Source organism: Plasmodium brasilianum, chromosome 3, assembly GCF_023973825.1.
Source record: "Plasmodium brasilianum strain Bolivian I chromosome 3, whole genome shotgun sequence".
Lineage (NCBI taxonomy): Eukaryota > Apicomplexa > Aconoidasida > Haemosporida > Plasmodiidae > Plasmodium > Plasmodium brasilianum.
In genome coordinates, this window is record NC_090116.1 from 934,095 (window position 1) to 949,990 (window position 15,896).

General features: G+C 30.0%; 4 protein-coding genes across 4 annotated transcripts; 3 read left to right on the top strand and 1 right to left on the bottom strand.

Annotated features, from left to right (window-relative positions):
• On the bottom strand, positions 1-3,402 carry MKS88_000989 (uncharacterized protein; the record flags this gene model as incomplete). Its single annotated transcript, XM_067219640.1, has 1 exon — positions 1-3,402. One exon carries the CDS (start codon positions 3,400-3,402, stop codon positions 1-3), a length of 3,402 nt encoding a protein of 1,133 aa, XP_067075355.1.
• Positions 3,403-4,978: 1,576 nt separating this feature from the next.
• Positions 4,979-7,681, top strand: MKS88_000990 (ATP-dependent DNA helicase DDX31; the record flags this gene model as incomplete). Its single annotated transcript, XM_067219641.1, has 1 exon — positions 4,979-7,681. One exon carries the CDS (start codon positions 4,979-4,981, stop codon positions 7,679-7,681), a length of 2,703 nt encoding a protein of 900 aa, XP_067075356.1.
• Positions 7,682-9,869: 2,188 nt separating this feature from the next.
• MKS88_000991 (rhoptry protein) lies at positions 9,870-11,866 on the top strand (the record flags this gene model as incomplete). Its single annotated transcript, XM_067219642.1, has 6 exons — positions 9,870-9,957; positions 10,333-10,422; positions 10,764-10,886; positions 11,224-11,353; positions 11,476-11,557; positions 11,717-11,866. 6 exons carry the CDS (start codon positions 9,870-9,872, stop codon positions 11,864-11,866), a joined length of 663 nt encoding a protein of 220 aa, XP_067075357.1.
• A 1,054-nt stretch (positions 11,867-12,920) lies between these two features.
• MKS88_000992 (uncharacterized protein) lies at positions 12,921-15,572 on the top strand (the record flags this gene model as incomplete). The annotated part of the gene is made up of 1 exon (XM_067219643.1): positions 12,921-15,572. One exon carries the CDS (start codon positions 12,921-12,923, stop codon positions 15,570-15,572), a length of 2,652 nt encoding a protein of 883 aa, XP_067075358.1.
• Positions 15,573-15,896: the final 324 nt, after the last annotated feature.

Sequence of the window (15,896 nt, forward strand, 5' to 3'; positions counted from 1 at the left end):
CTACATTTTCATGCTCTTCACAAATTGCTTCTTATCCGTGTAGGTAAACTTATGATTGTATTTCAAAAAAAGTTGGTGCTCAAGCAATTTACTGTTTGTAGTATTATGCCAAGGTATATCTACATTAGAGTTGTTTTCATACAAACTGTCATGTACTCCCTGTATAACAAATATAGGAATACGGAATTTCAGACTGTACACATGATCCAGTACTTTGTTATGAGAAAATGGTTCAAAAGCATTATTGCTGTTGTTAAAACAAAAAAAGTCTGTTTCAATAAAATATTGAATTTTTACAAGGTCATTTCTAAATGTTGGTATTATTTCATCGTTTAATGTAATACTAATATTTTTTTCAGAGCAATACAAGGTAGAAACATTCTGTTGCATTATAATTTTTTTATTCGATATAACATTATATGAAGAATTATCTGAGTCAAGTGATGAATAACCTTCTTCTAAAGCATCATTTTCATCATACAATCTATTTCTTGTAATAGTTAAAATTTTGGGGTTTATTTTAATTTTTTCAATTCTTACTAGATAAGCATCTACATGTAAAGTATGTATCTCCGCATTTTTAAAATCTATATTTATATTAATAATACTATTAGGTGTAAATGTATTTGTTATATTATTATTTATTCCATCCGTTACTGTAATAAAACAAATATTTTTATTATTCGAGTTTATCCTATATACATTTTTAGATGGATTATTAAAAGGCGCATTCTTTTTTTCTTCGTCTATATTAAGCAGAAATGAATCTGTACTAGTATTATTTGCATTTGATAAAGAACATGATTTTATTTTTTTTGTATTAATACACCTGAACATGTTTTCTTCATACATATGTTTTATTATGGTATTCATTTTTTCAAAATTTTTATCGTAATATACTATACAGTTGCTCTTATCTTGTCTTTCGTTGTTGCTCCTATGCTGTCCTTCGTTGTTGCTCTTATCCTGTCCTTCGTTGTTGCTCTTATCCTGTCCTTCGTTGTTGCTCTTATCCTGTCCTTCGTTGTTGCTCTTATCCTGTCCTTCGTTGCTGCTCTTATCCTGTCCTTCGTTGTTGCTCTTATCTTGTCCTTCGTTGTTGCTCTTATCTTGTCCTTCACTGTTGCTCCTATGCTGTCCTTCATTGCTTCTCTTACTTTTTGTTTCTCCTTTCGTTTCTTGCCTAATTTTGTCATGGTCCTCATTGCCCCTATCACCCTCCTCTGAATGGGTTCCCCTTCTTCTTTTGCTATCACTGCTCTGGCCCATTCCTTCCTCATGCATTTCACCTGGTATGTCTTCATTTGCACTGCTTCTTCTACTACAGTTGTTGTTGTTGTTGTTGTTGTTGTTGTTGTTGTTGTTGTTGTTGTTGTTGCTGCTACTGCTGCTACTGCTACTGCTGCTTCTACTGCTGCTGTGATTGTCGTCACTACCGTAGTTATTACTACTGTGCCTTTTGTTGTGAGCACGCACCTGAGGAGCTGGACAGTTAACGGCGTCTCCCTCTCCTTCTCCCTCCTCCTCTTCATCGCTACATGTACTTTGCTCCGACTGTGAGTAGCTGTCAAAATTTATGTTGGCAAAATTACTCTCACTACCTTTTGCATACACATATTTAGCTTTGTCTAAAACTAGGTTGTCATACCATCGTATAGGCACATATTTCACTTCATTGAACATAAAGTCATCATAATTGCAAAAATAAAAATGGTTCAAATCGTCATCATCATACAGGACGATATTATTTAGAGGGCACTCCAAAAATGCATCATCCTCCTGGTGATGGTGATGCTCATGATACTTCTGTTGTTGATGATGACGCTGATCATCTGCTTGTTCACCTGAGCAATATTGATCCCATTTATTACTTCTACTCGTGCTTCTACCCCTACTGCTATTATTAAATGCTGTATCCATATCTCCGAATGTTCCACTTGTGTGCCCCTCACCTGTGCACGCTGCGCTTGCTATGCATGTTCCATTTCGCTCTTTATTTGCAGAGTCCTCCTTTGGTAAGGGATTCCCTCCCTGTTTCTTCTCTATTCCAAGTACGGGGGACGATGATCGATTTAAAACCAATGATGGCACATCTGACAAGCCCTTACAGCCACTACCACCCGCCTCTTTTAAAGTATTACTATTACAGTTCCGTAACATGTTTATAAGGGACCGAAAAGGTAAGCCTTTCTTCATACGCGGATTGGTTCTAACTTTACCGATATAGTAGTCGTAGTGGTATACTATGTAAAAAAACAAGTGCAAAAAATAAAAGTAATTGTAATTGTAAACAACATAGTTCAGTAAATAAAGAGAAGAATCTTCTTTCCTCTGGCAGCAAATGTTATAGATACATAACAAGCATTCTAAGTTTGTTTTGTTCGCATTGTTGTAAATATATGTCGGGATATTCATACTATTAAAGCTAGCTTTCTGCAGAGCGTTTACCATTGCGCGTTTATTACTGCTGTAGGTTTTGTAGTCATAATCTTTGGAATTACTATCTTTGGTGTAATCGTCTTTGGTATCCTCATCTTTATAATTTCTGTTCTTACTTTCACTATCTTTAAAGAAAATGCTTTTAAAGAAACCAGCTTTATATTCGCTTTCTTTGGTTTCGCTATCTTTACATTCACTTTCTATGAAGGCACTTCCTATACAATCATTCGACCTAAAGCCGCCATAACTCCCAGTTATGCTATCCCTCTTTGAATCCCTAATTATAATATGAAAGTTGTGGAAGAAATACTTATAATTATTTCCCTTGTTATCTATTTTTAGATCCAATGGTTTTATAGGGAAGCATGAAAAATTAAGTATAGGTGAAGTATGATACTTAGCGCTTAGAACTTGTATGGGGAAATAAGCTTCAGATTTCTTTGTAATAAATTCTTTTCTATTTTTATATAATCGTTTAACTGACTGTACATATATGTAATACTTAAATTTTACATTTTTTCCATTATATGATGGGGGTACAAAAGGCGGTAATATACATTCTAAAAGGTAATAAGATAAATCATCGGGTTTTTCAAAATTTATATCTGTACATAATATTATAGAGTTAGTATAAAAGATTAAAAACTTCTGTTCATTTATATCTCTCCTACGATAAAACGGAAAATTTAATCTATCTTGTTTCCCAATCAGATCATTACTATTTATATATAATACCTCGTTATTAAATATATACATTCCATATATATATATAACTATATAATCCAGTTTAACATTTCCAAAGTATTTCCTAGGTCCTTTCAATCTAAATATAGCTTTAAATACATCACCGCTGCATGCATATTTCTCTTCTAGGTGTATACTCAGCGTTACTGGGTCACTCTCTAAGTTCTCAAGGTTTATATTGTTCTCTTTTGTTTTGTTAGTATAAAAGAGAAAGTTCATCAGGCTGGAGGCTTATTCAAAATGGCGATTGGATGAGGGGTCGCGGTTCACGCGTACATATGTGTAAATGGATACATGCGTACGTGTACACATACGTACATACATATATATATATTACACGCACATAAATATATATATATTACACGCACATAAATATATATATATACATATATATATATGTATATATACTTAAATACTTGCATGCATACATACATACGTGTAAACATATATATATAGTACTACAACATTTTGTGAGTGTATATGTACGCTATCGATGCATACATATAACGCACGAATTGGTAAAATTTACGAACTGCGCGGAAAATCGTTCTCCTCGTCCATCGCTTGAGGAACGCATATCGTTTTGCTTAACTGACACGAATTAATAAAAAAAAAAAAAAGTAGCTTCACAAAAATAACCATTAAAAAAAAGCCTGTTGCATGTTTGCATGCTTGTACTTGAGCTATAGTATCGTTAACTTTGTATTCTCTAATGATGGAACGTTTTTCATCGTGACAAGTATTAGAAAGAGGGATAAAAAAAAAGGATACTCATAAAACACGTGGTAAATTACCATATACGCAAATATATACATATATATAAATATGTATGCATATAATTATGTGCTCATGCCCACATCATACTAAATGATAATCTAACCATTAGCAGTAATTTATGGATACTCTCCTTCGCTATAATATTTTATATATTTTTTTCTCAATTTTTTTAGATCGAAATACACGTTAATGTATATTTTTTTTTTTTTTTTTTTTTTTTAACTACTGCAGATGTATGTTAATAATTATTAAAAAATTCAATGAATCACTGAAATAGTTGTGATATATATTATAATATATATATTATTGAGTATATATCGTATTTGTAATGATCATTTGTTTCTTTAATTTTTCTTCGTCCATTAAACTATATATTTTTTTTTTTTTTTTTTTTTTTGTTTTAATAAGAATGAGTTAAATTAAGTAACGATCTACTTATCGTGTAACCTTTTCCTCATTACGTTACATTCTTTTGTTTCATTTATTTTAGGCTTGCTCTCCTCATTGTTTTGGCTCCCAATTTTTGTTCATAATTTTTGTCCCTAATTTTTGTTCATAATTTTTGTCCCTAATTTTTGTTCATAATTTTTGCCCCTAATTTTTGTTCATAATTTTTGTCCCTAATTTTTGTTCATAATTTTTACCCCTAATTTTTGTTCATAACTTTTTTTTTTTTACCTGACTGAGCAATAATAAAGGGAATTTTTTTGTGATATGCAGTTATAGGAGTCAGTGGAAAATACATATATATATATACATATATATATGCATATATATAATATTGTGTAACGGACCATCGGGTTTTTAAGGATTTTCCATTTTAACATATTCCTTTTAATATTTTTACTGAAATTTTTTCGACTCTTTCCAAACGAAAAAGAATTCTTACATACACATACTTATATACACAAGGGAACGGGAGCTTGCAAATGTTAACATGCGAATGTGAATTACCGAAAGACGGAGATATATTACTTAACGTGGAGAAGAACTTTGTCAAACGTCTTTTCCTTTTACGATGAAAAAGTTAAAAGAAAAAAAAAAGTTTTCCAAAAAGGATATTTTAAAGGGGAATAGTGAAAAAATAAAAACGTTTTTGAAAAGTAAAAAAAAAAAAAAAATAAAAGGACTTAAAGAAAAGCTCTTTTCAAAAAATGCTTCAAAGGATAGAGCAGGTATTACGAAGAAGAAAGACAACAATAGGAGAGGAAAGGAATGGAAGACGAAAAAGAAGGAGAAGGAGAAGGTGAAGAGAGGGAAGGAACAACAAAATAGGGATGAAGATAAGAACATTCTTTGTGAGTTCCTCGAAAACGACGGAAAAGGAGGCTGTGTAACGAATAATAATTTACATGACTTGTTCATAAAAAAAAAAAAGATCAAGGAAGGGAGTAAATCAGCTATAAATTGTAAGAACGTAAGTGATCCTGTTACCCATTTAGACTATAGTAACGAAAATTGTAACGTTAAAAAGAGTGCGTTAGAAAATGGAGAAGACCGAAAAAGTGATAAGGACGTTTCAGAGATGAACTTAGTTAAGTACCATAATAGGGGAACAAAAATAAGTAATAGTACCAACAACAACAACAACAACAACAGCAGTAGCAGTAGTTACAGCAGTAGCATATTTGAGGGACTGTTTTCCGACTTGAGGGAAGTGCTAAGTGAATGCCTCATAAAAACTCTAGAGAAAAACAATTTTACGAAAACAACGAGCATTCAAAGAACGAGTATCCCTCTGATGTTTAAAGAAAATGATGTGTTTCTAAAATGTATGACCGGTTCAGGCAAAACGCTATGTTACGCAATACCTGCTGTTCAGAAGATTTTAAATATGAAAGAAAAGAATATAAAAATTACAAGAGATATGGGTACATTCATTTTAATTCTATCACCAACAAGGGAATTGGCTGTACAAATAAATAGTTTATTTTATGTTTTAACGAAACCGTATCCGTACATTGTTGTGTCATGCATAACAGGTGGAGAAAAAAAAAAATCGGAAAAAAATAGGTTAAGAAAAGGAATATCTATTTTAACATGTACACCTGGGAGATTATTAGATCATCTGGAGCACACGAAATCGTTGAAATTAACTTACTTAAAAAGTGTTATATTGGATGAAGCTGATAAGATAATATACTTAGGAACACAAGATAAAATAAAATTAATTTATGACATGATAAAAAAATTAAAACATGAAGAAATTGTTTGCATGCAAGAAGAAGTGAAAAATTATGATCAAGTCAGGAAAAATTTTCAAATGATTTTTATATCAGCAACATTGAACCGTGCGATAAAAAGTTTAGCCAACTACTGCTTAACGAATAAGACGCTTTGGGTGGAGAAGAAAAGTGTAACTCGAGCCAGCTTTTCGGCGTACGGTGCTGATTTGGAAAGTGGTAATGCACAGGGGAATGCTTCCGAGAATATGGCTGATAGTTCCGCAGATAATGCTGCTGATAATTCTGCGCAAAATGATGATGGGAACACTAATTTCATCACAGGGAGCTACCCCCAGAGCGAAAACTTTGGCAGCTATGAACTTCCGGAACAGTTAAGGCAGCATTGCATATTATTAGACATGAAGCAAAAATTTTGGTGTTTACTTTGCATGTTGTTGGAGTGCGTGGAAAAGAAGATGAAGCCGGTGGTATTCTTGTCGAACCATAATAGTGTGGAATATTTCCAGATCCTTTTGAAGAATATATATTGGCCTACGGATGTTAAGAAAAAAAATATAGAAGTGAATAAAAGATTGAATAAGGAAATTAAGCCTGTTCTAGAGAAGGAGGACGAGCTATTATTAAAGAAGCATTTAGAGAACTGTGTGTTGAACAAGTATAAGGAAGTGAAAAGGGACGATTTCAAATTACTACCGTACAAAAATTTGATTGTCGATGATATATATGGAGGATGTGGTGATGAGCAGGATAGATATCATGCCTATATAGATAATGATGACGAAGGGGAGCAAATATTATATAACATCAACACGGATAAACATAAAAGAGTTTATTTATTTAAAAATGTTCCTATATATATATTGCACGGTAATTTATCAAAAGAAGATAGACTAGGTAATTTTAACGACTTTTCAAAAAACGCTAATGGTATTTTATTATGTACAGATATAGCTTCAAGGGGTTTAAATTTTAACTCGTTAGATGTTGTTATACAATATGATATACCTCAAGTGCTAGAGGAATATATACATAAAGTTGGTAGAACAGCAAGATTAAATAAGGAAGGGTTTTCCTATTTATTTTTATTATACCAAGAAAAAGAATTTATCAATATTTTAAAAAATAAAAATATTGTATTAAAAGAAATAAAAGGGAATGAATTAATTAATAAAATTAAAAAAGAATATATTCCTTCCTTTTTGAAATCCGTTGGTGGTAATGTTTTAGAGTTTTTACAAAATCATTTCCAATCCATTGTTAAATCGAATAATACGCTCATAGAAAAGTCAACAAGTGCATACTTGTGTTCAGTTACATCTTACTATTCGGTTAGTAAAAATTTAAGAACAGTATTTAATGCAAAGAATCTACATCTTGGTCATCTCGCATATACCTTTATGTTAGATCAGACACCCAAAGAAATTTCCAGGTTTAACAAAAAACATAATTACTTAAAAGTTAAAAAACACACAGTGCTCAGCAACAAGGATAAGAGATTCTTGCGGTCAAAGGGGTTCAAGAAAAAGAAGGCATGAACGATTACGAGGTGCTGAAATACCTTGGTGTACGATCCACAGTGGATTTAAATAGGTATACATATGTATATATGTATATATGTACACATGTATATATGTATATATGTATATATATATATATATATGTGCAAGTGTGCGAGGCGAAAGAGACTGTCGAAACATTTTGAGAATAAAAAATCAGTGTGCATTTGAATAATTTACGAACGTTTGTAAAAGCACATTTACATATGTAACCGTGCTATGCTGTAATGTATTGTATACTGCACTGCACAGTATTGTAGTATATTATTATTATTTTTTTTTTTCAAACATGCTTTATACGTCCATTTACATTTGTAAACATTCGTACCTCCATCGCGTTGATATATATGCATGATTTTGTATCCTTGGCTTCACCACAGGTTTGGTCCATGAAGCCATCTTTTTTGTGTTTCCTTGTTTTAATTTGTTTACCCTAATTTTTTATTTTTCGCATTTCCAAGGTGAAATAATTCTCAAGTGAAGCACACCAACCTTGCCTGTTCAGGTGAAATGTGCAAAAAGGGTTTAAAAAAAGAAAAATAAGTAAAATAATAAAAAAATAAATAAATGAATAAACAATTAACTAAATAAACAATTAACTAAATAAATAATTAAATAATTAAACAATTAACTAAATAAATAATTAAATAATTAACTAAATAAATAATTAACTAAATAAATAATTAAATAATTAATTAAATAATTAAATAAATAAATAAATAAATAAACGAATGAACAAATAAACGAATGAACAAATAAACAAATAAATGAATAAATAAATGCATATATTAATTTATGAACATTTAAATGAATAAAAAAGTTAATATAAAAATAAGAAGTATATCTATTCAACGAATTTATACAGGTCAAAAGTGCTTGGAGAAAAATGCATGGAGCATTTACATGCTTGTATAAAGTTACTAGTACGCTCCATTACGTTAATTTATTAGAATTCAGTTACAGATAAAAAGTAAAGTAACCCTTAACGAGGAGATATATATGTAAAAATAATGAGGAGAAGAATTACGTTTATTGCTGTTTGACTGTTCAGGTGATGAGCAGTTAAGGTAGTACTTCCATAAGTACGCATGGTACGATAATTTCTAAAAAATTTGTAAATAATTAAGTTGAATCAAATTAAATTAAATTAAACAACTATGCAACTAAACATGATGTAACTATACAGTGACGCAGCCCAACGATGGCGCAAATAGAGCAGCGTGCACCATACCCGTTTAATGATAGTTAACCTTTATTATAATATGCACTTCATTTTGTTTTTAAAATATTCAAGTAGTGAAGATGTATGTGGAAATGCAAGAATCTTAAGAAACACATCCAACGTACGAACGTGTAAAGTTAAAAGGCACAAGAAGATATCATAAGTATGATGTTGCGGGGCGTGTGGAATATGTGGAGACCCGTAATTTAAAATTTTTATAATTTTCGCATTTTTCATATTTTTCGTTTAAATTTTATACCGACTGTGAATTCTTATGTTGACAGAACAAAAAAAAATGTGTTCTCCGTTCAAATATTTTTTTTTTTTTTTTTTTTTTTTTCAAGCTAAAATATTAATATAGCACCTTTATTTATTATTATTTTTTTTAATTTTAAATTTGTAATTTTTACATATCTAATTTTAAATTTGTACGTTTTAAACTTGTACATTTTAAACTTGTACATTTTAAACTTGTACATTTAAAACTTGTACATTTTAAACTTGTACGTTTTAAACTTGTACGTTTTAAACTTGTACGTTTTATATGTGTATGTGTTAATTTTGTACGTTTTAAATTTTAAGAATACTTTTAATGGGAAACTATTTCATCTTTTAAAATTCCACATTCGTAAAAAGCAGTAAAGAATTATCATTTCTGCCCGCGGTGAAGTTTGTCGGCGTGGATGCATACGTTTTATACATATGTTTATGCATTTATATATGCATGCGTATGTATAATTTCCTTACTAAGGAAAAGCTCCCATATCATTCTTTTTCGCCCGCTAAACAAGGGAATTTACATACATATATGTATGCTCAGGTGTATATTTATATGTACATATGTATAGATTTATAGATTTCTACGTTATTATATTGTATGTATGTATGTATGCATACATACTTTTTCGTAAGGGCCTTCCTATTGATAACCTGCTTCACGACGAAATGCCTACACAAGCGAAAGCGAGACCTGAAAAACTCACTGCAATAAGAAACTACTTACAAAACTTTGACTATAAAAATGAAAAAGAAAGTAAGTGAAAATCGTTTATTCATAATTTTACTTATTAAATGTACATATGTGTGTGAGTGTGCGAAGGGGGGTAGGTATATGTGTTCCTTTTCCTGCTGTGACTGATATTGTTAAAACTTATAATATGTGCACTATTGTTAGTTCTATTATGCTCTAATATATGTATTAATATATGTAGATCACTGCATGTTAAAAGGGTATTCCTGGATTACTGTTTGTAGACTAACGTGTACAAGCAATAAATGCGGGAGTGTAGATGATACATGAAACGCCCTTCGTTCATTAGAATGTATGCATGTACGTATGTACATATGTGTACACATATACATATGAAATTTTTTTTTTTTTTTTATTTATCCTTTTTTTCTGGAAAAGGCATTAATGGCTTCGTGGAGCTGCTCAAGGATATTGATATAAAAATGGTGGTGTTTGATTTCGACCTGACCATAATAGGAGCACATTCAGGTGAATAGGCGCATGTTATTTTGATTTTTTCAATTAGAAATATATGAGAGAGCGATTACAAATTCGATGGGTCTAATGGGCGTGTTGTACATGTACCTGTTCGACTTTTTTCTTCTTTATTTTGTTATATATTATTCTAGTTAATGTTTTATTTTTTATTATTTTGTTTTATTTTGTTTTATTTTTTATTATTTTGTTTTATTTTGTTATATATTATTCTAGTTAATGTTTTATTTTTTTTATTTTTTATTATTTTGTTTTATTTTGTTATATATTATTCTAGTTAATGTTTTGTTTTTTTTATTTTTTATTATTTTGTTTTATTTTTTTTATTTTCGAAGGAGGGTACATCGACAAGTCGAACGACATAAAAAACATAGGACTGGCTGTTACTAATCACTTCAAAATTTTTTCGAAGGCTTTGTACGAGAATGGCATTAAAATTGCCGTCGCCACGTTCTCAGGTGTGTGAAATACGCACATGTGTGCATATGTTAGATATATGTATGTATACGTCCATATATTTATTTGCGTATTACTTCGGGTTATATATATATATATATATATATATATATATGTTTATAAGTACATTTATGCATTCGTGTGGGATGATGAAGTGCCAATTGGGGCGCTTCCCTCTTATGTTTGAACTTTTTGGTGGACTATTATTCATTTAGATTAAATAATATTAATTTAGGTTAATATTAACATTGATTACGTATTATATATATATATATATTATATATTCTTTATTTTTTTAATTTTTTAATTTTTTTTTTTTTTTTTTTGCTCACTCTTTAGATGACGAGGCCATTAGCAGCAGAAGAGGAAAGTCCACAACTCTTATTGCCGGTGAAGATCTAGTCCAACACTGTATAAAGAAAAGCAAGTGTGAAACTAAGATAGAAAAAGTCTACGCATACTACCCATAGTAATACACAAAAAAATGAAAAAAAAAAGAAAAAGAAAATAACAATGGAAAAACGTTTAAAAATATGTTTTGCAAAAAGACAATCGCAGTATATATATTTGTCTCTTTTTATTCATTTATAGTTACTATAGAGAACCCAAAAAATATAAAGCCTTGGGGCTTCAAAAACCTATGAGCAATGACAAATCGTTTCATCTTGAGAAGGTATGTTCTTGACAAACGCTTGTATATATATATATATATATATATATATATGCGCATGTATCTTTATGCGTACATAGGTACCTACTTGTGCTAGTGTATATGAATATGTGCAAACATGTTTACTGCTCCTTTTTTTTTTCATCTTCATACTTTTCGCAGATACGACAAGAATTTGATGTAAACATAGACGAGATAATATTTATTGATGACGATGTGAAGAACTGTGTTTCTGCCAAGAAAGAGGGGTACATTACTTTTAACGTAACAGGAAAGGATGGCTTTAATTTCAAGAACATAAAAATTTTGTAGTAACGAATGGGGTATCTTCAATTGGTTTCGGTGAGCACGTACGTACGTGGGTCATGTGCGTGTTCACCAATGCACGGGTGTTTACATGATTGCATGATATATTTTTCAATGAGGGAAATGGACAAAAAGAAAAATATTTTATTCTCTTTTGTTCCGCTCGCTCCCTTTGTGCCTTTTTTTTTTTTTTTTAGTTCTATGTTTTTTATCTATTTCCCCATCCATTATTGAAGAAGCTTTATGTATGTATGTATAACGTATGTATGTATGTATAACGTATGTATGTATGTATAACGTATGTATGTATGTATAACGTATGTATGTATGTATAACGTATGTATGTATGTATTATATATATATATATATATATATATTTTTTTTTTTTTCTATTTGTACATTTTACCGCAAATACGATCATAAAAGGGACACATACGTATTTTTATACCTGTTGATTATCTTACATTTTATGGTAAATTAAAAAAAAAAAGAAAAAAAAAAATAAGGTGGAATGATATATGAAATAACATACGATACGGTACGGTATATACGATGAAAAAAGGAAAGATAATGACAATCAAAGGCAATACAAAAGAATTAAAAAAAAAAAAAAAAAAAAATATATATTTTTTTTTTAAAATGTGTAAAATACAAATGAAAAGTGAGCGAAAGAAAAAGCAGGAATTTTGCAATTTTTGCGTGTTTCCTTTTTATGCATTTAATTCAATTTTATTAAAATTTTATTCAATTTAACTCTTTTAAATTCAATTTTATTTAATCGAACTCTTTTTTATTTCAATTCAATTTCGTCCCGTTGTTTCGGCTTGTTTGTCGTGCGATCGTGCTTTTCCTCTTAAGGCTCTACTCATTTTATTTTTTTCCTCTTGTTCTTAAACCGCTATCCATTTTACTCTTCTCTTTTTTTTTTTTTTTTGTCCTTTTTTACACTTGTAACAATTTTACTGATGTGACTAAGGAGTTTTTTAACACAAAAAAAAAAAAAAAAAAGAAGCAAAGAAAATCATAAAAAATGATGAAAGGTACTGAAAAACGATGAAAAATGATGAAAAAATACAAAAAATACAAAAAAGCAAATTGCAATATTGCTATCGCTGTAAAATTATTTTGCAAAAAACATTTGTCCACCGTTTGTATTGCTCACCTCCTTTTTAATACCATTTTCTTAAATTACCTTGTAATTTATATTTTCCTTTTGCAATTTTTCCAAAGTAATAAAAAAAATATCCTGAACAATGCAGGTAATATTTCAAATTTGGAGTTTTCAGAAACATGGAAAGAGAGAATTCATGTAGAAAAGTATGAACAAGTTACTCACTTGGTTGGTATTACATATATCATTTTCTGTTTGGCTTACTACATTTTAGAATTATTTACAAAATGGAATAAAAAATATGAAATTAAAAGGTTTTTAGTAAGAAGAAATAAAGCAAATAGGAGGGGGGAAATTGAGAGGGAAAATAATATTAACAGTTCAGATAAAAATGTGATAATTTCTGAAGAGAGAAAAAAAGAAAAACGCACAAAGGAAGAGGTACACATAACAATAAATCATATTTTGTTGTGTATTTTATTAGCTATATTAGGATTAAGCAAATATAACAAAAATGAAAAATTTTTTTATTTTTATTTTGTCTTAATAATATGCGAAATAAATAGACCGCTAATAATATTTATGAACATAATAAAAGGTATGAAAAAATATTATAAAAATACATATTTGAAGAAAGAGAGTAGTATAATAATAAGAAATGCAATTAAGAAAAAGGATCTTGTCCTTTTTTTTTGTTATTTTGTTATATTAAGGTTTTTTAAACTGTTCACATTCTGTTCTAAGAAGTTTATGTTGTGTAATAAATATGACTCGTCTAATAAGAGGCTCTACAAAGGGGTAGAAAAGAAAAACGTAGCGGAGGAGATGGGAACACAGTCATCTCAAGTTAAAGATAATACAATAATAAGAAACCTATTTTCTTTTTATTACAATCTTATAAGTTCAAATATATTAACAAATTATGGGAAGAATGCTTTATGCTATTTGATAAAGTATACTCACAAATTATACTTTGTTATTGTTCTAATAAAAAAGCACGTCAACCGTTGGATGTCTTCTTTAAATTTTGTTTTCACATCAAAACTAGGCACGTTAACTTATGAAATGAATGAAACTATGGATAATTTTAAGGGGAAAGGTATGAAACACTGTATGAAAAATGGTGTAAACTTTAGTGAAGGGGATAACGGAAATGCAAATGAATTGAATGAGTTCATGTGTAAACAGCGAAGAGATAAAGCGTGCAAAGGATTTGACATAGAGAAAGGAGTTCATCAGGAGAAGGATATTCGTAAAGAGGATACCATCTCTTTCAGAGAACAAACATCAGTAGCTTCACCTGGGTCAGATGTAACGACAGAATTAACATCAGGCGAAGGAAACCATATTCGAAAAATTAATAAAAGGGAGTATGCTCATATAAGGAGAAATGTAAATAAATACAAGAATTATTATGAGGAATTTAAAAAAAACAAAGAATATCATTGTGAAGATAAAGTTGTTAACTCTGATTACGATATATCAAGAAAGGAAATATTTGGTTGTAAGACGAAGGAAAAAAGATCATTTCACGTAATTGAAGATGCACACAATAAATATCTATTTGATCATCTCGACTATTCAGAGTATGACTTATATAACATTAAGAAGTGCACATTTAACGTAAAGGAGGAAGACAGTAACTCCATAGGACAAGAACAGTGGTGTAAAGAAAATGCTAAACTAAGTCCTGCAACTATGTTAACAAAAAATATTAACGAAAAGTCAGGTTATACCGCTTCGAGCAGCATTAACCACTTAGTTGACACTTCAACAGAAGTAGCAGAAAATGTATGCAAGGGAAGAGACAAATGTACAGGTGAAATGCCATCGGATGGTAAAAAGGGAGAGTTATATTATTACGTTGAAGAAAGGGATAAAATTGAATTTGCTCAGAAAGAAGAAAAAAAAAATGAAATAAATAATAGCTCATTGGTAGAGAAAGATTTATATAAAGGACAGGACAAGGAAACAATAAAAGATGTTAATATTATTGAAGAAGAGTATGTTAACATGAATCATATTGATGAGCATATCGAAAAAGGGAAGGCAAAAAGAGATGATGTGTATATGGAACACTACAACACGCAGAGGAGTAACTCACAAAAGAAGAAGTCTTTTTATTTACGACATTTAAGTATATTAAGAAATGTAAAAGATGCTCATGAATATAGGAGTAATTTAAAAAAATTTGTTCAAAAAAATTTTTTCACAACAACAAAAACAAACGATCATTCACAGGTCGAAAACAAAAGGTACAGTGTCGATTACTGTAAGGGGCAAAAGAAAAAATTCTTGAATAACAAAAAAAAAAAGAAGACATGTTTGGAAAAAACTGTGAAGCTTTTTTTAGATAGTTTTAAAAGAAGAAAACAAGTTTTAATTTTTTTAAACACCATACATAAAATTCTTTTAATGATTAACATTTTATTAATTTTTTTTGTTAAGGGAATTATTATATACATTATTTTATTTTCCTTTATGTCTAAGTATGACCACTCTTCTTTCTTTTTTCGTAAATTTGTTTTAATATTAATACAGTGTTGCTATTTCTTTTTTTTTCATTTTTATGTGCGCCAGTATAAGCAGATGATGAAGTAACCTTTGCGACCATGCCCACACGTCCACATATATGCGGCGTATATGTGCCATTGCAGCGTATATGCGTCATTGTAGCCGTATATGTGCCGTTGCAGCGTATATGTGTGTATGTATACGATACACATGCATATGTACAACATATATGTATATATAGCATACGAATTTGTAAAACAGTGCGATTTTTCAAATAACAGCTCGTTTTTTCCCCCTCTTTTTATCAAAATTGCATGCTTAGCTGCACGAACTTTCTTTTTTCGTTATAATGCCATTTTTTGATTACATTAACTTTATGCACAGCTACACATTTTTTGTTCAGGCATAAAG